Here is a 24,343-nt window from a genome sequence, read left to right on the forward strand (position 1 = left end):
CCTGGCAGTGAGAAGCGCGGTGCTGGGTCCAGCCGGAGTGGCAGGTCCGCTTCCGGGACTGCAGGTCCGGAAGGGGTAGGAAAAGTCTTGTAGACCAAGCATTTGTTCTGTTGCTAGGCAATGCGGAGGAGGCGGGGCCCAGGGAAGACCAGCCGGGTTTGGCCCCAATGGGGCACGCGCCGGACTGGCGGCCGCGCAGCCGCCCTTCTGCTTGGAGAGGCGCGCTCAGATCGACACCACGCCCCGCCCCCACCCACAAGCCCGAGCTGCGCAAGCGTGGTGAGAGCGGCCGCCTTCGCCCTTGCCGGGCTCGCGCTGGGGCTGAGCATCAGGCTGGCGGCAGAGGCGCTGCATTCGGAGCGGTCCCGGAGCCGGTGAACTGGGCGGTCTCGAGGGCGGGGCACTGGGAGAAGAGGGCGGCCGCTGTGCCTTGCGCAGCCGAGGAAGATGGTATTCGAGTCGGTGGTCGTGGACGTGTTGAACCGGTTCTTGGGGGACTATGTGGTGAACCTGGACACGTCCCAGCTCTCTTTGGGCATCTGGAAAGGTAACGAGGCCGCCGCCGACATCCGTCTCGCTTGCCTCCCGGGCCCTCGCTGCCTGCGCCGGGTGGTACCTTCTTGGGGCCTCGGGCTTTTGGCTAGCCCTGCGCTGCCACCTGTCGCCGTCCGCCTAGCCGTTCAAGTTACGTAAAGAGGGCGGCGGTTCCCGGGCCTCAGCTCGTGAGTTACTTTTGGGGGAGGGTCATGAGTGCAGGGTGAAAGACTGCCAGTTTTTGGAGCTGAGGGCACTGGTAGTGGGCTCCATGGGTTCAGGTTCCGGGGGAGGCGCCCATTTTTTGTGCCCTTGTCCAGCGCGTTTGGCCAGGGAAAGCCACGACATGCTTCTGAGTTTGGTCTCATCACTGTCATTTTCCCCTTGGGTTATGACGAAGGCTCTAGAGAGCCCACGGGAATGTTGCACGCTGCTTCGCACGTGAAGGCAAGGCGCTGTGACCGAGTACGCCCTCCTACTTCCTCTCCCAGCCTCGCTTGTTTGGCTCAACGCCTGGGTTTTCCTTCTACCAGCCTGGGCTCCGGGCTGGTAACTAACAGGAAAGTCCTGAATAGAACAACAACAAAAATTTGTTTTTTGTACCGAGTATTAAACTCAGGGGCGCTTAACCACTGAGCTATATCCCTAGCCCATTTTATTGTTTTTTTTTTTTTTTTTTTTCTTTTGAGATAGTGTCTCGCTAAGTTGCTTAGGGCCTTGCTAAGTTGCTGAGGCTGAACTTGGGATACTCCTGCCTCAACTTCCCCAGCAGCTGGGGTTACAGACGCGTGTGGCTCAACGGTAGGGTGCTCGCCTGTCATGTATGAACCACTGGATTCAGTTCCCAGTAATGCAAAAAAGAGATGAAAGTGCTAAGTCAGAATAACTCTTTAGGTCGTTCTTGTGTGTTCAGTGATAGCTTGACCAAGAAGAATGTGGCATTGGCAGTGAATTACTGACTTAAAAAACACAAACAACAAAACCTAAATGGTCTGGGCATCATGTCAGACCTACAGAAGTTAGGAAAGAACATGCATGCATCTGCACTGTATGGTGAAGGACTGAAGCTTTATTTTGTGTGTCTCTACTGTGGTGCTGTACCTTATCTAGAGCCTCATTTTTAGTTCTTCCATCTGTTCTGTGTTATACCCTTTCTTATTTTAAAAATGTATTAGAAATTAGATTCCTTTTTTGAATTGAATTTCTGAGGCCAAAGTTAAGGCTAATTATTTGTGTGTGAATAGTATATTGTTTTAAAAGTACTTTGTTCTCAGACATACGTGCACTTCCAGCCTTCTAAAATACTTGTTTGAGTCTTCTTGTTTATGGAATAATATAAACAAGTAATTTAGTTTGACTTTTTAAAAACCTCTGTAACTACTGATGTCATCTAATACCGTGATGGAGTGGACTACAAAAATCAAGGACTTAAATGTAAGCATAGCCTCTCTGATGAGTACCAGAAACTTGTAGATTGTTTGATTTGTGCTACTTCTCAGTTGCAAAGCGAAAGTAATGAAACCTGACTCCTCATTGTGCCTCAGAAAGAAGCCTTAGAAAACACTTAAGGTGTACTTTTTTGCAGGGGTACAGGAATTGAACTCAGGGTCACTCAACCACTGAGCCACATCCCCAGCCCTATTTTTGTTGTTGTTGTATTTTATTTAGAGACAGGGTTGTTTAGCACTGAGTTGCTTAGCACTTCGCTTTTGCTGAGGCTGGCTTTGAACTCTGGATTCTCCTTCCTCAGCCTCCCAAGCCTCTGGGATCACAGCACTGCACCTGGCATTAAGGTGTACTTTTATCTGTAGGGAAACAGTGTTTCTGCAGTTGATGAGAAGTTTTGTGTAGTGTGATTTATCAATAAATTTATTTATTTAAAACACTTGTGTACAAGTCTCTCTTGATGAATGGTAAGAAGCATCATCTAGAAAAGTTCCATCAAGCCCCCCCAAATTCATTCTGCTGCTCCTTTGTAGTTGACCACTCCCAACCTCCTAGCAATTGCTGATCTATTTCTATCTCTATCATTTTGCCTTTTTCAGAGTGTCATATAAATGGAATTACAGGATTTGTAGTCTTTTGAGTCTGACTTCTTGATTTCACTTTTTTACACAAAATGCATTTGAGAGTCATCCATGTGTTGTATACATAAGTATTTCATTCCTGTACTTGTGAATGTTGTTTATTCTCTAAATGAACTATAAATATTTATATTTTTGACAGTTGAAGTATATTCCTATTTTGGCAGTTATGAGTAAAACTGCAGTAACATTCATTTACAGGTTTTTGTGTAGACATAAATTGTTGTTTCTCTTGAGTAAATACCTAAGAGAGTAGGATTGTGTGGTCATATGGTAACTTTATGAGAAACTACATATTTCAGGCATAAAGAAGAATGAAATGATGGCATTTGCCAGTCTCCCAAAAACCAAAGGCCAAATTTTCTCTCCAATATGTGGATGCTAACACATAATAGAGGGGGAAAGAAGATAGAAGTTCATTGGATTAGACAAAGGAGGATGAGAACAGGAAAGACAGTAGAATGAATTGAACATAACTTGCCTATGTTTACATATGAACGTGAAACTCCATATCATGTACAACCTCAAGAATGGGATTCAAATTAGAATAAGTTATATTCCATGTATGTATGGTATGTTAAAATATACTCTACTGTCATATATATCTAAAAAGAACAAATAAAAAAACCCCACACTATGATTTGGATATAGTATGAATGTATCCCCCAAAGGTGTTGGAAGCTTGGTCCCCAGTGTGGTGATGTTAAGAGGTTCTGGGATCTTTTAGAGCTAGGGCCTAGTGGGAAGTCGATACTTGTTCCTCACTTTTGCTTCCTGTCTCCCTGTGTGATCTCTTTCTTGCATGTGTTCCTGCCATTGTGAGTCCATCCACCACAAGATGATGTAGCCAGAGGGACCCTCACCATAGCACTGTGCTTTTTTGAATTTCAGCCTCTAAGATTGTGGGCTAATTATACTACTACTACTACTACTACTAGCCAGGGGGACCCTCACCATAGCACTGTGCTTTTTTGAATTTCAGCCTCTAAGATTGTGGGCTAATTATACTCCTCCTCCTCCTCCTCCTCCTCTTCTCCTCCTCCTCCTCCTCCTCTTCCTCCTCCTCTCCTCCTCCTCCTCCTCCTCCTCCTCTTCCTCCTTCTCCCCTCCCTTCCCGTCTCCCTTCTTTTTTAGTGAGTGTTCAGCCTGAGATATTTCATCATAATAACAACAATAGCAAAGCATTAATACTACATGAAATTGCTTTTTGAAGTTTCTGTATTATTTGCAATCTCATCAATATAATATCAGGATTTAATTTCACTACATCCTCAAAAGCACTGGTATTTTTTATATGAATATTTTGCCTATATTATTGCACTCCTTTGTATTTGCAGTTATAACATTTAAGCAGTGCCCTCTTCTTTTTAAAAATATTTTTTGGGGGGATTTATACATAAATGGCTTCTTTGGGATATATTTAATCTGCACATAGCATAATTTGGTCTATTTCTTTCCTTTATATTTTTCTTTTCTCCTCTCCCTTTCCCTAATCCCCAGCCTTTATTCTACTGCTCTCCCTTCTATTTTCATGAGATTCTCTTCCTTTTTCTGTCTTCCACATATGAGGGAATACATATGACTCTTGACTTTCTGAGTCTAGTGGCTACTGTCACTTTGATATCGTTCAGTTTTGTTCATTTCCTGCAAATGACAATTTTATTCTTCTTTATGCCTGAGTGAAACTCCATTGTGTATGTGTGTCACATTTTCTTTATCCATTATCTTCTGATGAACACCTAGGCTGGTTCCATAAATGGTTCTTGTGCAATGTTATGCATGTATCACTATAGGGTGCATACCAAGAAGTGCAATAGCTGGGTCATACGGTGGTTCTATTCCTCATCTTTTGAGGAACCTCCTTATTGATTTTCAGTTGTTTTATTAATTTGCAACTAAGTGTTTAACAGTGTTTAAATATACCTTTTTCACCATATCCACTTCAGCATTTTTTATTACTTATGTTGTTGATGATTGCCATTCTAATTGGAATGAGATGAAATGTGTTAATTTGCCCATTTATTGATTAGATTATTTGTTTTTTGGTGTTAAGTTTTTGAGTTCTTTATATATTTCAGATATTCTGTCAGAAGAACTGGCAAGGATTTTTCTCCTATTCTGTAGGCTCTCCATGATCTTAATAGTTTCCTTTGCTGTGCAGTTTTTTGTTGTTTGTTTTAATTTGATGCCATTCATTTGTTAATTCTTGGTTTTATTTACTAAACTTTAAGAGTCTTATTGAGGAAGGCAGTGCCTGCACCTGTATATTAAGAGTGTTGACTCTGTGTTTTCTTCTAGCATTTATAGAATTTCTGGTCTAAATCCTAGGTCTTTGATCCATTTTAAGTTGACTTGTGCAGGGTGAGAGATAGGGATTTTGTTTCTTTATATATATATATATATATATATATATATATATATATATATATATATATATATATGGGTAAACATTTTTCCCAGCACCATTTGTTAAAAGGCTGTCTTTTCCCCAAATATGTTTTTGGCACCTTTGTCAAAGATCAGGTGTCTGTGGAATTTTTTGTCTTCTATTGTTCTTCATGTCTGTTTTTATGCCAATTCCTTGCTGTTTTTATTACTATAGATTTATTCCTGGGTATCTTATTATTATTATTAAAAAATAATAAGACTATTGTGAATGGAATTGTTTTATTGATTTCTTTTTCAGTAGATTCACCATTGGTATATGGAAAAGCTGTTGGGTTTTGTATATTGGTTTTGTATCCTACTACTTTGCTGAATGTGTTTATCAGCTCTAGAAGTCTCCTGATAGAGTTTTTTTTGTTGTTGTCCGTCCCCCCCCCCCCCCATCTTCTAAGTATAGGAACATGTCAAGGACATCCTGTCTTGTTCCTGATTTTAGAGGAAATGCTTTCAGTTTTTCTCTATTCAATGTGATGTTGGCTTTGGGTTTGTCACATATAGCCTTTATGATGTTGAGGTAGGTTCCTTCTGTTCTTAATTTCTTTGGTATTTTTAGCATGAATGGATGCTGGATTTTGTTAAAGGCTCTTCCTGAATCTACTGAGATGACAACATGATTTTTGTTCTTAATTCTACTTATGTGGTAAGTTATATTTATTGATTTGTTTATGTTAAATCATCCTGTCAATCCTGGAATTAAAGCAAAATTGAAGTATAGTCTTCTTAATATGTTGAATATAACTTGCTAACATTTTATTAAGGATTTTTGCATCTGTGTTCATCAGGGATACTGGTGTGTAGTTTTCTTTCCTTGTTGTGTCCTTTCCTGATTTTGGTATCGGGGTGATACTGGCTTCATAGGATGATTTGGGGAGTATTCCCTCCTTTTCACTTTCATGGAATACTTTGAGGAACACTGACATTAGTTCTTTAAATGTGTTAGAATTCAGGTGAGAATCCATCTGGTTTTAAGTTGGGAGACTTCATTTCTTTGTTGGGAGACTTCATTACTGCTTTAATTTCATTGCTTTTTATTGGTTGGTTTGGGTTTTATTTTCTTGATTAAATTTTGATAAGTTGTATGTATCCAGAAATTTGTCCATATTTTTAAATTTTTGGAATATAAGTTTTCAAAGTAGCCCCTAATGATGCTCTGGATTTCAGAAATGTGTGAAGATGTCCTTTTTAATTTCTAATTTTATTAGTTTGGGTCTTTCTTTGGGTTACTTTTTAAGGGAACATTTAAGGCAAAAGTGTTAGAAATTCAAAAAGGCAGTTAAAGTGTCTTGTGTAATAATTATTACTTTCAGCACAGAAAAACCTGAATTTCATAGCCTTTTCTTAATTTAGTCTTTCTTCTCTTCTTTTTTTCCTCCAAATTTACACTACTTGGACAACTATAATTTTTTTTGTTGTTATGCCTGACCTCTTTATGTAACAGTTATTGCTCTTTAACTGGTGTGCATATCCTGTTTTTGAAATGTTAATCCCCAGTTTTCTCTTTGGGTACAGTACAGTAGCCATTTACCGTATACCTCCATTCTGCTAGGGACTATATAGGAAAAAATGAAGATTCAGTCAGGACCTTTTTCCTGTTTTTAAGAGGTCATTATTCTGAAATAGGAATATACTAGAGAACCAGACAAATGGTTCTTGCAGTCCAGGGGTAATTACCAATTCTAATTCTTATCTAATTCTTCTTCTTATTATTATTCGTATTATTATTGTTACTATTTTTATTTTTCCAGTTTTGGGGACCAAACTCAGGACCTTGTGCATGTGAGGCAAGCACTTTACCACTGAGCTGCATCCCCAGCCCTTAAATAATCGTTTTAAAATTTTTATTTACTTATTTATTTTTACCATGTTCTAAGTTCTTTCATAGAACTTTTATGAAAAGTATTCAAGTATGAATCCATGTTATCGGATTTTCTTAGCCTATGTCCATTTACATACCTATCCACTATCTAGATCCTGCTACATATATGTTAAACAGGTATTTGAGGTATAATTGACATAGTAAAACACATACTATTTTTTTCAAATGCACTTTTTAAAGTCTACAATTTGGTAAGTGTTGGCATGTGTATGCAATTGGAATACATCATCACAATTAAGATAATGAACATATGTGTCATGTTCCAAAGTTGTGTCACTTTGTCATCCTTTCTTTTAAGCCCCCTTTCCTTTCTCATCTTTCTTGTCCACTGATCAGCCACTGATCTGCTTTCTGTCACTATTAGTTTGTGTTTTCCCAAATATCTTTATCTGGTTTTGGTATTGGGATAATTCTGGCCTCATAGAATGAATTAGGAAGTGTTCCCTCTGCTTGTGTTTTCTGGAAGAGATTATAAGGGATTAGTATTTTTTCCTTAAATGTTTGGTAGAACATCATTGAAACTATCTTGGTCTGGTACTTTCAGTTTGAAAGACTTTGAATAATTGAATTATTCAGTTATTCATTTTTTTTTAAACAGACATGTCTATTCAGGTAACTTTTCTTTGTATGAGTTTTGTACAGTGTATCTCTGAAGGAATTGCTACATTTCATCTATGTTACAAAATTTGTGAGCATGTTTATAATACTCTTTTATTATGCTTTTAAAATCCATGGGATCAGTAGTGATCTCTTTTTCCATTTCTGATGTTAGTAAATTTTTTTTTCTTTCTTCCTTAGTTAATTTGGTTGGAATGTCATCAATTTTATTGATGTTTTCAAGGAACCTATTTTTGATTTTATTGATTTTTTTCCTTATTGTAATTTCATTGATTTCTACTTTAATTTTTGTTTTGCTTACATTGGATTTTATTCTATTATAGATTGCTAAGGTGAAAGCTTAGATTATTTTTGAAAATATATATAATTGTGATAAATTTCCTTCTGAGCTCTTCTTTTGTTGAACCCCACAATTTTTGATAAGTTGCATTTTCATTTGACACAAAATATTTTAAAATTTCTTTTATGACTTATTTGAATTAGGTGTTATTCAGAACTAGGATTTTGAAATATTTTGGGATTTTTCAGTTTTCTTCCATTTATTGTTTTCTAGTTTAATTTCATTAAGTTCTAAGTAACGTCTCTTCTTTTTTTATTTGTTATAACATACTTTAAGGATCTGAATATAGTCTGTCATTTTGAATATTTCATTTGAGTTTTAGAAGAATGTGTATTCTGTTTTTGAACAAAGTGTTCTATAAATGTCAGTTCAGTTGATAGTACTATCTAGTTCAACTGTGTCCTTAAACTGATTTTCTGTATGCCGAATCCATCCTTGACTGATACTAGCTATTGAAGTCTTTAACTATAATAGTGGGTTTATCTATCTCTACTTGTAATTCTGTCAGTTTTGTGTTATGTATTTTGACTCTGTTGTTAGGTTCATGTACTTTAAAGAATGTTTTGTCTTCTTGGAGATTTGTCCCCTTTGCTATCATGTAATATTCCTGTTATTAGTATAGCTGCGCTGGCCTTTTTTGATTTGTGTTAGAATATCTTTTGCTGTCTCTTTATTTTTAATCTGTATCTTTATATTTAAAGTGAATTTATTGTACATGACATATTTGGGTTTTGTTTATTTATTCTCTCAATTTCTGTTTAATGTGTTCAGACTATTCACATTTTAGTGTAGTTGGATTAATGGGTTTATATCTGTTTAAAACCTGAAATTGTATTTTATCTTTGTCCCCAGTTCCTATTACAGACCTTTTAAAATTCTTGGAATTCATTTTGATAGGAGGGTCTTTTGTTAATTATGAACAATATTAATAACATCTGAGTTATTCTAATGAAGCAACATAGGAGATTCTCAGGATGAGGTCAGGTCATCAGAAAGACCAAATGGTTAAAAGATTAAAGAATTGGAACTTTTAGCCCCACCAACCAACTTCTAGGAAAGGAGTGGGTCTGGAGATAAAACTGTAAAAACCTTTAATGAGATTTGATGAGCTTCTGCTTCTCTGAGCACAAGAAGTTAATGGGAATGTAGCATACCCAGAGAGGGTGTGGATGCCCTGTGTCCTTGTACCTTGTCCTGTTCATCTCTTTGTATCCTTTTTAATCCTTTATAATAAACCAGTGAGTTTTGTAAACCATCCCAGCAAATTATTGACCCAAAGGAGAGAGGTTTGGGGAACACTGTCAGTGGATAAGAAGCACAGGTCACAACCTGGAACTTGTGATTAGTGTTGAAGTGAGGGACATTCTCATGAGACTGAGCCCCTAACCTGTGGAATCTGACACCATCTCTACTTGCTGTTAGAATCCAAATAAATACATTGAAGGGGATAACTAGTTGATGTTTGTTGGAGAATTGTTTGATGTGTTGGGCGGGGAAGGGAGGCACCATACATCTAGTCATAGAGTCTGTGTTGAGTGTGAGAGGAAAAACCATTTTTAAAAAAATCATATTTGTAGTTGTTTTCTGCCTGTTGTATGTACATATACGTACCTACCTACCTACCTTTTTTTCTTTCTTAAAAATATTTTTCTCTTTTTCTACCTTCTCTGGTTTTAATCCAGCATTTTATATGATTTCAATTTTCCGCTCTCCTAGCATATCAATTTTACTTCTTTAAAATTTGTCTTGGAGTTTGTAGTATTCATTTGAAACTGATCTAAGAGTACATTCAGATAAAGCTGTATTGCTTCATGGATAATGGAAGTGTTTTAGAGCAGAGTACTCTTATTACTTCCTTCTGATTCTGATAACATTGCTGTCATTACTTTTACTTTTTCTGTAAAGTATAACCTTCCCATGCATTGTTTCTATTAATATTTTGGACAATTTTTCATTAGAACATTTAAAAATTAGGAAAATAAAAGATTTGATTTTTCCTCATTTCTTGTTTCTTTAATGCTTATTTAATATATTTTAAGTATATTTCTCAAAATATACTCAAAATATTTAAAAATTAGGAAAATAAAAGATTTGATTTTACCCTCATTTCTTATTTCTTTAATGCTTATTTAATGCTTATTTATTAAAATATTTTGAGTATATTTCTTACCCATTTCCCTTTTTTCTGAAGAATTCCTTTTTTAACAGTTCTTCTAAGGGAGATCTGTTGGCAACAAATCCCATCAGTTTTTGTTCATCTAGAAAAGTCTTTCTCTTTCCTTGCTCTGGCTTCCCTGCCATTATTTAAAAACAAAAAGTTACATAATATACACATAACATTTATGGTCTTAACCATTTTAAGTGTATTTCAGTGTCATTAATTAAATTCAGATTATTTGGCAACCATCACCACCACTATCTCTAGGACTCTTCTTTTACAAAAGTAAAACACTGTATCCATTAAAGCAATAACTACTCACTCTTTACTTTCGTCAGACCTGGTAACCATCATTCTACTTTCAGTCTCTGAATTTAAACATTCTAGTACCTCTAGGTAAGAAGAATCATACAGTATTTGCCCTTGCCCTTTGTGACTGTCTTCTTTATCAAAAAATGTTCTCAAGTTCATCTATGTTGCAAATGTCAGAATTTTGGTCATTTTTAAAGGCTGTATTAATATCCCATTGTATATGATACATTTTGTTTGTTTATTTATTGGTGGACATTTGAGTTGCTCCCATCTTTTGGCTGTTGTAAGTACTGTTATGAACGTGAGTATTTTTCTTTGAGTTTGAGTCAGTTTTCAGAGCTTTGGGGTAAATACCCCAAAGTAGAATTAGAATGGCTGGATCATATGGTAATTCTATTAATTTTTTAAGGAACTACCCTTCCACTTTTCATAGCAGTTGCACCATTTTGCATTCCCATTGACATCATACAAAGATTGCAGTTTCTCCTCATCCTAACTAACATGTACACTTACTACACTTTTTAAAATAGTAGCTATTCTAATGGATATTAGGCACTGTGTCATTGTAGTTTTCATTTATATTTCTCTAATGAAATATAATGTTGAATATCTTTATTTTTAATTGATTTCTTTTAGTTACGAGTGACAATAGAGTATATTTTGACATATTTATGTAAACATGGAGTAATCTTATTCTAATTAGATCCCAGTTTTGTGGTTTGTTGAAATAATTTCTTGGGCTTTTTGACCATTTGTGTATCTTCATTGGAGAAATGTCCCTAAATCCTGTGCTTATCTTTTAATCAGTTTTTGTTGTTGAGTTATAGGGATGCTTAGGAAATCTATCCTGATATTGGACCCCTATCAAATATATGATTTGCAAGTATTTCCCTCCGTATCATGTGTTGTCTTTTTAATGTTGAAAATGTCTTATTAGGCACAAAAGTTTTTAATTTTAAAGTTCATTTCACCTTTGTTTTTCTTTTGTTGCCTGTGCTTTTAGTGTCATGTCTAAAAAAAGCATTGCAAAATAGAATGCCTTGGAACTTCCCTCTCTGCTGTATTCTAAGAAGTTTATACTTAGGTCTTAATATTTAGGTCTTGGGTACATTTCAGGTTAATTTTTGTATGTGGTTTAATACAAAGGTTCAACTTTATTCTTTTGTTTATAGATATCCAGTTTCTCTAATAACTGTCTTTTGGGGGGGGTATTGGGAATTGAACTCAGGGGCACTCGACCACTGAGCCATATCCCCAACCCTGTTTTGTATTTTATTTAGGGGCAGGGTCTACTGAGTTGCTTGGCACCTTGCTTTTACTGAGACTGGCTTTGAACTCGTGATCCTCCTGCCTCAGCCTCCTGAACCTCTGGGATTACAGGCATGCACCATTGTGCCCAGCTTTCCAACTGTTTTGAAAGGACAATCACTGATGTTAAAAATAATTTGACAATAGGGCTGAAGGTTTAGCTCAGTGGTAGAGCACTTGCCTAGCATGTTCAGGACCCTGGGTTCAAACCCCCAGTACCAGGAAAAAAATTTTAGACAATATACTAGAGGGCTTATTTGTGGATATTGTATTCTCTTCCATTGGCCTGTGTATCTGTGCCACACTGCTTTGATTAATGTGGGTTTTAGTAAATTCTAAAATCAAAAAGTGGAGATCCCTCTATCCGAAATTATTTAGGCTATTCAGGATTCCTTGAAATTCCATGTGAATTTAAAGGTGGATTTTTGTGTTTTCTCCAAAAATGTTTGTATTTTGTACAGATTGTGTTGAATCTGTAGATTGCTTGGGTAGTAGAAAAATTTTAACAATATTAAATTTTCCCATTCTGTGAACATGAAGTGTCTTTCCATTTACTTATGTCATCTTAGTTTTCAATGTACAAGTTAGCTTTCTTGGATAAGTGTTTTCCTAAGTATTTTTTATTATTTTTGATGCTATTGTAAATAGAATATTCAGCAACATTGCTGAATATGTTTAGTCTAATAATATGGTTTTTTCAGACATTTCAAGTTTTCTACATATAAGATCATGCCATCTGTTAACAGAGATAATATAATATATTCCTTTTCAGTTTGAACGTTCTCTGTTTCTTTTCCTTGCCAAATTGCTCTACCAGGCCTTCAAGTGCTGTATTGATGAAGTGGTAAAGGCAGGTATTCTATTCTTTTTTTTTTTTATTGGTTATTCAAACATTACAAAGCTCTTGACATATTTCATACATTTGATTCAAGTGGGTTATGAACTCCCATTTTTACCCCGTACACAGATTGCATTCTATTCTTACTCCTAATCTTTGAGAAGATTTCAGTCTTTTCACTGTTGAGTGTGATGATACCTGTGACTTTCTCATATATGCCTTTGTTATTTTAAGCTAGTTTCCTCTTATTTCTATTTTGTTGGGTGTTTTTTTTAACATGAAAGTATGCTGAATTATTTCAGATCCTTTTCTGCATTAATTGAGATCATGCATTATTTCTTTATTTCATTAAAAGTGGTGTATTACATTGATTTGTATATGTTGGATCATTCTTGCATTCTGGGAATAAATCCTCCTGGATCATATTATATCCTTTTACATGCTATTGAATTTTATTTACTAGTATTTTGTTAAAGATTTCACATCAGTATTCATCAGGGATATTCTAGAGTTTCCTTTTTTTATATTTATGTTTTTTTAGTTGTAGTTAGACGCAGTATCTTTATTTTATTTTTAAATGGTGCTGAGGATTGAACCCAATAAGTGCTAGGTGAGTACTCTATTGCTGAACTACAATCTCAGCCCCCATAGTTTCCTTTTCTTATAGTGTCTTTATTTGGCTTCATAGACAATTTTGGGTAATGCTGGCTTCATAGACAATTTAAAAGGTATTCCTTTTTTAAAAATTTTTTTTTTGGAAAAATTTGAGAGGGATTGGTGTTAATTCTAATTTAATTCTTAATTTTCTAGAATCTACCAACAAAACATCTGGTCCTTGTCTTGTGTTGTTTTGAGGGAGGTTTTGATTATTTATTTAATCTTCTTAATTCTTGTAGGTCTGTTCTGATGAACTATTTTATCATGATTCATTCTCAGTTTATTTTGTGTTTCTAGGAATTTTATTCATATCATCTAGGTCATCATTTGCTGGTGTATCTTTGTTCAGAGTACTTTGTTAAAATCCTTATTTGTATAAAATTGGTAGTGATATTTCTTTCATTTCTAATTTTAGTTCTTTGACTTTAAAAATATTTTGATAGTCAATCTGGTTAAAGGCTTATTGGTTTTGTTGATTTTTCTCTATTTCTTTTTAGTCTTTTGTGCTCATTTCTACCTTAATATTTATTATTTTCTGCTAGGTTTGGGTTATTTTTCTTTTTCCTTTTTTTCTCCTTTTTAAGCTATAAATTTAGATTATTATTTTTTTTAGAGAGAGAGAGAGAGAGAGAGAGAGAGAGAGAGAGAGAGAGAGAGAATTTTTAAAATTTATTTTTTTAGTTTTCGGCGGACACAACATCTTTGTTTGTATGTGGTGCTGAGGATCGAACCTGGGCTGCACGCATGCCAGGCCAGCGCGCTACTGATTGAGCCACATCCCCAGCCCCAGAAATTTAGATTATTAATTTGGAATACTTTTTATGTCTTTTTTTCTTGGGGGATTGAACCCAGGGCCTTGCCCATACTGAGTTAGTGCTTTGCCACTGAGTCCTACCCCCATCCCTCCTATTTTATTTTATTTTGAGACAGGGTCTCACCAAGTTGCCCCAGCTGACCTCAAATTTTGCAATCCCCCTTCCTTGACTTTACCACCAAGCTCAGCTTTTCTTTTTTAATATAAGCATTTACATATATACATTTCTCTCCTAACACTTCTTTCACTGTTTTCCATTAATTATGGTATATTGCTTTCATTTTTCTCAAGGTATATTTTAATTTCTCTGGTGATTGTTTTTTTCTTTGACCCATTGCTTGTTTAATTTTTATTTATCTGTGGATTGTTCTGTTTTCTTCTGTTTATTCCTAGGTCAATTCCATTGTTCTCAGAAAAGATGTCTGTGTTATTTAAATCTTCTGAAATTTTTTGACACTTGTTTTGTGACCTTATATATATTCTATCCTGGAGAATGCTCCATGTTCATTTTAACTTGAATTGTGTACAAAAAAATGAGGAAAAAATATGTATTCGTTTGTTTTTTGGGTGGAGTGTTCTGTGTAAGTTTGTTTGTTCCAATTGCCCAATAGTGTTGTCCGGGTTTTCTCTTTATTAATTTGTCTGTTTTTTGTATTCTATGGTAGTCTCATTATTATTGCAGTGCTTTTTACGCCTCAGTTCTCTCAATGTTTGTTTCATATGTGTGTTTAGTTTTCTGTTGCTGTGATGAAATACATGAGAAAACCAGGTTAAGGAAGATGTGTATTTTGGCTTACAGTTTTTGCTCATAGTTGATTGGCTCTATTGTTTTGGGCCTAAGGTGAGGCAGAACATCAGGGCAAAGGAAAGCTGCTCACCTCAGCTAGGAAGGAGAGAGAAAGAAAGGAAGGGGGAGAGAGAGAGGGAAAGAATGAGTCAATCTAGGGACAGAAATAATACATTTCAAAGGCACACCCCCAGTGACTCATCTCTTCCTACTAGGCTATATAAGTCTAAAGTTTTTACCATCTCCTAATAGCACCACCTGCTGGGGACCTAGCTTTCAATATAGGAGCCTTTGGCGCATTTTGGCAATTTCATGTTTATTTGTTGCATATATGTTTGTCATAGTTATGTCTTCTTTGTTAAGTACCCCGTTTAACATTATATCTTTTCCTTTGTTTCTCAGTTAAGAGGTTTTGAATTAAAGTTTATGTCTGATTATATCTAGCATAGATATCCCTGCTCTTTTGAGATTTCTTTTCCTATCTTTTTGCTTTTAGCCTATATGTGTTCTTAGCATACTGTTGGATCCTATTTTGTTTTAATCCATTCTGCCATTATTTATTTATTTATTTTTTGGGTTAGGGAGTTAAACATTTATATTTAAAGTAATTACAGATAAGAAAGGACTTAGTATTGTCTTTTTTGGTACTCACTTTGTATATGTTTGAAAGCTTATTTTTGTCTCTCATTTGCATCTTTTGGCTTTTTTGTGTTCAGTTGATTTTTTCTTTTTTTGTAGGGACATGTTTTTATCCCCCCCCCCTTTTTTGTGTATATTCTATAGATATTTTCTTTGTGGTAACCATGGTGATTGCATATCCTGATGTTATAACACTGTATTTTAAATAAGTACCAATTTAACTTGAATTGTGTACGAAAACAACTTTAAAAGTGCATCCTCCCTTGATCTATATTTTGATTAGTGAGACAAATTACATCTTATGTTGTATACTCATTAACATAGACTTATAATTATTTTTTTGTACTTTTGTCATATAAAACATATACTATAAAGTGGAGATGTAGATCAACATTATAAGACTGCTGGATCTTATATTTGTCCTTATTTGACTTTCCTGGAGAAATTTATGCTTTTCATGTGATGTTTGTTTATTATCTGGTATCCTTTCTTTTCAACTTGAAGGATTTCCTTTAGAATTTTTTAATAGGGTGGGTTTAATGGAAATGAGCTTGCTCAGCTTTTGTTTATCTGGAAATATATTAATTTCTCTTTTATTTTTGAAAGAGTTTAAGTGGATATAATCTTTGTTAAAATTTTTCCCAGTATTTTAAATATATTATCTCATTGACTTTTTAAAAAATTTTTATTGTTGGTTGTTCAAAATATTACATAGTTCTTGATATATCATATTTCACACATTTGGTTCAAGTGGGTTAGAACTCCCATTTTTACCCCGTATACAGATTGCAGAATCACATCGGTTACACATCCACTGTTTTACATATTGCCATACCAGTGTCTGTTGTATTCTGCTGCCTTTCCTATCCTCTACTATCCCTCCTCCCCTCCCCTCCCCTCCCCTCCCCTCCCATCTTCTCTCTCTACCCCATCTACTGTAATTCATTTCTCCCCCTTGATTTTTTCTTCTTTCCCCTCACATCCTCTTGTATGTAATTTTGTATAACCCTGAGGGTCTCCTTCCATTTCCATGCAATTACCCTTCTCTCTCCCTTTCTCTCCCATCTCTCGACCCTGTTTAATGTTAATCTTCTTCTCATGCTCTTCCTCCCTGCTTTGTTCTTAGTTGCTCTCCTTATATCAAAGAAGACATTTGGCATTTGTTTTTTAGGGATTGGCTAGCTTCACTTAGGATAATCTGCTCTAATGCCATCAATTTCCCTACAAATACCATGATTTTGTCATTTTTTTAATGCAGAGTAATACTCCATTGTGTATAAATGCCACATTTTTAAAATCCATTCATCTATTGAAGGGCATCTAGGTTGGTTCCACAGTATAGCTATTGTGAATTGTGCTGCTATGAACATCGATGTAGCAGTGTCCCTGTAGTATGCTCTTTTTAGGTCTTTAGGGAATAGACCGAGAAGGGGAATAGCTGGGTCAAATGGTGGTTCCATTCCCAGCTTTCCAAGAAATCTCCATACTGCTTTCCAAATTGGCTGCACCAATTTGCAGTCCCACCAGCAATGTACAAGTGTACCCTTTTCTCCACATCCTCGCCAGCACTTGTTGTTCTTTGACTTCATAATGGCTGCCAATCTTACTGGAGTGAGATGGTATCTTAGGGTGGTTTTGATTTGCATTTCTCTGACTGCTAGAGATGGTGAACATTTTTTCATGTACTTGTTGATTGATTGTATGTCCTCCTCTGAGAAGTGTCTGTTCAGGTCCTTGGCCCATTTGTTGATTGGGTTATTTGTTTTTTTATTGTTTAATTTTTTGAGTTCTTTGTATACTCTGGATATTAGGGCTCTGTCTGAAGTGTGAGGAGTAAAAATTTGTTCCCAGGATGTAGGATACATCCTAAATAGGATGTAGGCTCCCTATTTACCTCTCTTATTGTTTCTCTTGCTGAGAAAAAACTTTTTAGTTTGAGTAAGTCCCATTTGTTGATTCTAGTTATTAACTCTTGTGCTATGGGTGTCCTATTGAGGAATTTGGAGCCTGACCCCACAACATGTAGATCGGAGCCAACTTTTTCTTCTATCAGGCACAGAGTCTCTAATTTGATATTAAGCTCCTTGATCCATTTTGAGTTAACTTTTGTGAATGGGGAGACAAAGGGATTCAGTTTCATTTTGTTGCATATGGATTTCCAGTTTTCCCAGCACCATTTGTTGAAGATGCTATCCTTCTTCCATTGCATGCTTTTAGCCCCTTTATCAAATATAAGATAGCTGTAATTTTGTGGATTGGTTTCTGTGTCCTCTATTCTGTACCATTGGTCCACCCGCCTGTTTTGGTACCAGTACCATGCTGTTTTTGTTACTATTGCTTTGTAGTATAGTTTGAAGTCTGGTATTGCTATACCGCCTGATTCACACTTCCTGCTTAGAATTGTTTTTGCTATTCTGGGTATTTTATTTTTCCATATGAATTTCATGATTGCTTTATCTATTTCTACAAGAAATGCTGTTGGTATTTTGATTGGCATTGCATTAAACCTATAGAGAACTTTGGGTAATGTCGCCATTTTGATGATGTTAGTTCTGCCTATCCATGAACAGGGTATATTTTTCCATTTTCAAAGATCTTCTTCTATTTCTCTCTTTAGGGTTCTGTAGTTTTCATTGTATAAATCTTTCACCTCTTTTGTTAGGTTGATTCCCAAGTATTTTATTTTTTTGAGGATATTGTGAATGGAGTGGTTGTCCTCATTTCCATTTCAGAAGATTTGTCGCTGATATACAGGAATGCCTTTGATTTATGCGTGTTGATTTTATATCCTGCCACTTTGCTGAATTCATTTATTAGCTCTAGTAGTTTCTTTGTAGACCCTTTTGGGTCTGCTAGGTATAGAATCATGTCATCTGCAAATAGTGATAATTTAAGTTCTTCTTTTCCTATTTTTATGCCTTTAATTTCTTTTGTCTGTCTAATTGCTCTGGCCAGTGTTTTGAGAACTATGTTGAACAGAAGAGGTGAGAGAGGGCATCCCTGTCTTGTTCCAGATTTTAGAGGGAATGCCTTCAATTTTTCTCCGTTCAGAATGATGCTAGCCTGAGGCTTAGCATAGATAGCTTTTACAATATTGAGGTATGTTCCTGTTATCCCTAGTTTTTCTAGAGTTTTGAACATAAAGGGATGCTGTACTTTGTCGAATGCTTTTTCTGCATCTATCGAGATGATCATATGGTTCTTATCTTTAAGTCTATTGATGTGGTGAATAACATTTATTGATTTCTGTATATTGAACGAGCCTTGCAACCCAGGGATGAAACCTACTTGATCATGGTGCACAATTTTTTTGATATGTTTTTGTATCCGATTCGCCATAATTTTATTGAGGATTTTTGCATCTAGGTTCATTAGAGATATTGGTCTGTAGTTTTCTTTCTTTGAAGTGTCTTTGTCTGGTTTAGGAATCAGGTGATGTTGGCCTCGTAGAATGAATTTTGAAGTTCTCCCTCTTTTTCTATTTCCTGAAATAGCTTGAAAAGTATTGGTATTAGTTCTTCTTTAAATGTTTTGTAAAACTCTGCTGTATACCCATCCGGTCCTGGGTTTTTCTTAGTTGGTACTCTTTTGATTGCTTCTTCTATTTCCTCAATTGATATTGGTCTGTTTAGGTTGTGTATATCCTCCTGACTCAATCTGGGCAGATCATATGACTTAAGTAATTTATCCATGCCTTCACTATCTTCTATTTTATTGGAGTATAAGGATTCAAAATAATTTCTAATTATCTTCTGTATTTCTGAAGTGTCTGTTGTGATATTGCCTTTTTCATCCCGTATGTTAGTAATTTGAGTTCTCTCTCTTCTTCTCTTCGTTAGCATGGTTAAGGGTCTGTCAATCTTATTTATTTTTTCAAAGAACCAACTTTTAGTTTTGTCAATTTTTTCAGTTGTTTCTTTTGTTTCGATTTCATTGATTTCAGCTCTGATTTTAATTATTTCTTGCCTTCTACTTCTTTTGCTGTTGTTTTGCTCTTTTTTTTCTAGGAATTTGAGATGAAGTGTGAGATCATTTATTTGTTGGCTTATTCTTTTTTTAAGGAATGAACTCCAAGCAATGAATTTTCCTCTTAGAACTGCTTTCATTATGTCCCATAGATTCCGATATTTTGTGTCTGTGTTTTCATTTATCTCTAAGAATTTTTTAATTTCCCCTTTGATGTCTTCTGTAACCCATTGATTATTCAGTAACCTATTGTTCATTCTCCAAGTGATGCATGATTTTTCCTTCCTTCTTTTATCGTTGATTTCCAGTTTCATTCCGTTATGATCAGATAGGATGCATGGTATTATCTCTACTCCTTTATAATTTCTAAGCTTTGCCCTGTGACATAATATATGATCTATTTTTGAGAAGGATCCATGTGCTGCTGAGAAAAAATTGTAACTGCTTGATGTTGGGTGGTATATTCTATATATGTCAATTAAGTCTAGGTTATTAATTGTATTATTGAGTTCTATAGTTTCTTTATTCAACTTTTGTTTGGAAGATGTGTCCAGTGGTGAGAGAGATGTGTTGAAGTCTCCCATAATTATTGTATGGTGGTCTATTAGACTCTGGAACTTGAGAAGAGTTTGTTTGATGAACATAGCTGCACCATTGTTTGGGGTATATATATTTATGATTGTTATGTCTTGTTGGTGTATGGTTCCCTTGAGCAGTATGTAGTGTCCCTCTTTATCCCTTTTGATTAACTTTGGCTTGAAATCTATTTTATTTGATATGAGTATGGACACTCCTGCTTGTTTCCGAAGTCCATATGAGTGATATGATTTTTCCCAACCTTTCACCTTCAGTCTGTGTATGTCTTTTCCTATCAAATGCATCTCCTGTAGGCAGCATATTGTTGGATCTTTTTTTTTTTGATCCACTCTACTAGCCTGTGTCTCTTAATTGGTGAGTTTAAGCCATTAACATTTAGGGTTATTATTGAGATATGGATTGTTCTTCCAGCCATATTTGTTTATTTATGTTACTTAACATGGTTTGTTTTTCCTCTTTGATTGTTTTTTCCCTTTACTGTATTACCTCCCACTGTTGGTTTTCATTGTTATTTTCCATTTCCTCTTCCTGTAGTGTTTTGCCAAGGATGTTTTGAAGAGATGGTTTTCTAGCTGCAAATTGTTTTTAACTTTTGTTTATTGTGGAAGGTTTTAATTTCATCTTCCATCCTGAAGCTTAATTTCGCTGGATACACAATTCTTGGTTGGAACCCATTTTCTTTCAGCTTTTTAAATATGTTTTTCCAGGATCTTCTAGCTTTCAGAGTCTGTGTTGAAAGATCAGCTGTTATCCTGATTGGTTTACTCCTAAATGTAATCTGCTTCCCTTCCATTCGGCATCCTGTAGGCTTCTAGGATTTGGGATTCTGTCTCATTCTTCAAGTCTGGGAAGTTTTCTCATATTATTTCATTGAACAGATTGCTCATTTTTTGTTTTGGATCTCTATACCTTCCTGCATCCCAATGACTCTCAAGTTTGGTCTCTTTATGTTATCCCATATTTCCTGGATGTTCTGCTCATGGTTTCTTAACAGTCTCGCTGATCTGTCTATGTTCTTTTCAAGTTGAAATACTTTGTCTTCATTGTATGATGTTCTATCTTCTAAGTGTTCTACAATGCTGGTAGTACTCTCATTTGAGTTTTTAATTTAGTTTATTGCTTCCTGCTTTTCTAGGATTTCTGTTTGTTTGTTTTTTATAACCTCTATCTCCCTGTATAGTTGATCTTTTGCTTCTTGGATTTGTTTATGTAATTCATTGTCGAAGTGATCTTTCACTGTCTGATTTTGCTGTCTAATGTCTTCCTTGAGACTCCAGATCATCTGAAGCATGTATATCCTGAATTCTTTATCTGACATTCCATCTGCTGCAGATATTACCTCTTCTAAATTTGAGTTGACCTGCATTACTTGTGGTCCTTTCTTTCCTTGTCTTTTCATATTGCTCGCGTTTCTTTCTGCTTGGTGAAACTGTTGTGTTATTGAATTTTCCCCCTATATATTTATAGTGCTCTTGTATAGTTGCAAAGTCTCCCTTTTGTGGAGAAAGACAATGTTAACAGTTTTCAATATCAATAGTACATCATCTAAGCACACGTTCTCCTTATTACTACATTTATAGCTAGACTCTATGTCTACAAATGTTGGTTTCGATTATCGTTTACAAATATAGTCATTAGTTTCATGAAAGGCATACCGTTTCTGGTAGCTCGAAGAAAACTGAATTTCAGGTGTAGGATGTTATGTATGGGGAAAGGAGTGAGGGTATGGGGTTATTAATCTATCTTAGTAACTTTGTAGAGCTCTAACCAATAGATGGGAAATTTATAGAAGAATGTATAGATTCAAATTCCTATCTGTATTTATAAGATTACCCTACTTATGAATAGTAAAATTTAGGGGGTTGCAAGTGGGATAGAGGGAGTAAGAGGGATGAAAACAAATAACAAGGAAAGGAAGAGAAAAAAGAGCGGGAAAAAGAAAATACGAGAAAAAAGAAAAGAAATAAAAAGGGGGAAGGGAGGTGGGGCATATGCAATTCCTCTATAGTATATTATTTTGGTGATTCAGTTGTCAAAGACCTTTTTTGTGCACAATTTTTGGTTTCACATATGTTGTAGCGAATACCCGAGGGGGAAGGGTAGAGGAGACTGGGTGAATGGCTGAAAAGAGAGAGAGAAGAGAGAAAAAGAAAGAAAATAAGAAAAAAAACGTGTCTCAGAATTCTGTTTTCATTTCTTCCAGTTGGTGGCGTTGTCTATTCCTAGCTTGAGTCTCTGGGTTCAGATGGTGGTGGTAGTCAGTGTGACAGGACTTGAGCTTCCACCTGTGGCTTCTCTACTCTTATTTTCTGAGATGTAAACCAGGTTCCTGATCCGCTGCAGAACCGCACTGGTAGCCAAGCCAGCCAACCGGTTGGTGGGTTTTAAGGGTTGGTGGGATTTTCCATGATGAGTTCCATCAGTTTTTCTCATAAGGTGTTTGATGAGGTGGGGGTGTTGGGGAAACCTTATGTTTGTCAAGAGCTCGGTCAGGTGACCTCACGGGCTGGAGGCAGGGCTCCTCCTCCAGTTGGAGTGGTCTGTCTACCGTACCAGCGGGAGGCTGGCCTCCTCCAACTGGGGTGATCTGTTTACAACGCAGGCAGACCGCTGGGCCCCTTCTCCGGGACTCGCGGTCTGCCTACCTTGCAGGCGGCGGCTGGGTCCCTCCTCCAATAGGGGGGGTCTGTCTACCGGGCCGCTGGGCCTGTTCTCCAGGTCGCAGGTCTTTCTACTGTGCAGGCGCGGGCAGTGGCTGGGCCCTTCCTCCAATTGGGGTGATCTGTCTACCACACTGGCAGGCCGCTGGGCCTGTTCTTCTCATTGACTTTTGATTGCAAAGTTTCTGCTGAGAAGTTTGATAATCTTTAGGTTTATCCTATCTGAAATTTCTTGAGATTCTTGGATTTGTATATTCATGTCTTCCTTAAATGTGGGAAGTTTTTGTATGTTATTTCTTCAAAGAGCTCTCTGCTCTTTATCTCTCATCTCTGAGATTTCCATGACACATAAAATGATCCATTTGATAGTGTCCTGTAAGTCCTTAGGCTCTATTTACTTTTCTTCTTTTTTGCTCCTCTACAATTTCAGATGACTGATCTTCAAGACAGTGATTGTTTCTTCTGCCTGTTTAAATCTACTATTAATATTTCTGTAGCAAATTTTTCCATCTGATTATTATACTTTTCAGCCCTAGAATTTATATTTGATTCTTTTTTAAATATTTCTAACTCTGTAGATATTCTTTGTTTATAGTTTCCCAGATTTCCTTAAGTTCTGTATCCTTGTGTTTCTTCAGTTCTTTGATCATAATTGAAAGTTGTTTTAAAGTCATTTTTCTAGTAAATTCTGAGCCTGTTTTTTTTAATGTTGGTTTCCTGAAGTTTTTTTCACCTTAGAATGGACCATGTTTTTGTGTTTCTTTGTATGCATCTTTGTATGTATTATTTATCTTTTCTTAAAAATTGGGCATTTGAAAAGAGAGCTGCCTCTTAGTCTGCAGACTGGCTCTGTACTTAAGAAACCTTCATGAGGAAGCCCTGAATGAAGGCCTAAGGTCTTTTCAGTCTTCTTTTTGGCATGCATTATCCCTTGGCTTATGTTTGTGTTTTTTTTTTTCCCCCTCAGTTCCCCCAGATATGCAGCTGCTTGCTTGCCTGCAAGCAGCCAGGGGTCTTGCCAAGTTGCTGAAGCTGGGTTCAAACTTGTGATTCTCCTGCTGCAACCTCCTGAGTTGCTGGGATTACCACTAGACCCAGGTTACAACTGCTTTTATTATGACTTAAATTTTTAAATATACCTCACCTACTTCTTTGTGCCATAGGTATTCTTTTTGTATTCATTTATCCTTAATCTCTTGGATCTCAGGTTTATAGGCTATAGTTCGGTGTAGCTCTTATGAGTTATGGTGTCTACCATTCCTTTCAGTAGTCCCCAAAGAGGTCAGAACTTGGTGTTCTCTGAGCTTCCTGGATCTATTGTGTTTGTATCATTAATTTTGGAAATTTCTCAGCTATTATTACTCAAAATATATCATATTACATATAATATGTATGTAATGTTATCTCTCCTTTTTTTCCCTCTGGAAAAATAATAATCATCTGGCAGTTCTATTATGTTAATTTATTTTTTTTTCATTTTGTATTTGAATTTGAAAATTTTTATATTTAAATATCTGTGTGCTCACTGATTTTACATTTTTATAATTTCTTTCTAGACTGTTCATTGCCCATATAAATACAACTTGCTTTTTGCTTATTGATCTTGTATTATGCTACTTTGGTAGATTTATATTGTTTGTATTATTCTGATTAAATTATTTGTATACATTAATGTTAGGCTACAATTGCAGAGGTAAAAAAATTTCAATA

At 35.9% G+C, this 24,343-nt stretch overlaps 1 protein-coding gene across 4 annotated transcripts in view; it reads left to right on the forward strand.

The window, feature by feature from the left end:
- Positions 1–283: 283 nt before the first annotated feature.
- Positions 284–24,343, forward strand: part of VPS13A (vacuolar protein sorting 13 homolog A) — a 250,011-nt gene continuing 225,951 nt past the window's right edge. For 2 of the 4 annotated variants that reach the window (XR_014020362.1, XM_081278759.1), the window contains exon 1: positions 285–547. Coding sequence is in view for 3 of the 4 variants with exons in the window: in XM_081278759.1 (XP_081134885.1) it covers positions 448–547 (100 nt within the window). In the remaining variant the exon portion in view is untranslated. Of the gene's footprint in view, positions 548–24,343 lie in introns of all 4 variants that reach the window. The other 2 variants (XM_081278758.1, XM_081278757.1) reach the window with 2 other exon arrangements.

This window comes from Spermophilus citellus (genome assembly GCF_964194105.1).
Source record: "Spermophilus citellus genome assembly, chromosome: 2".
Lineage (NCBI taxonomy): Eukaryota > Metazoa > Chordata > Mammalia > Rodentia > Sciuridae > Spermophilus > Spermophilus citellus.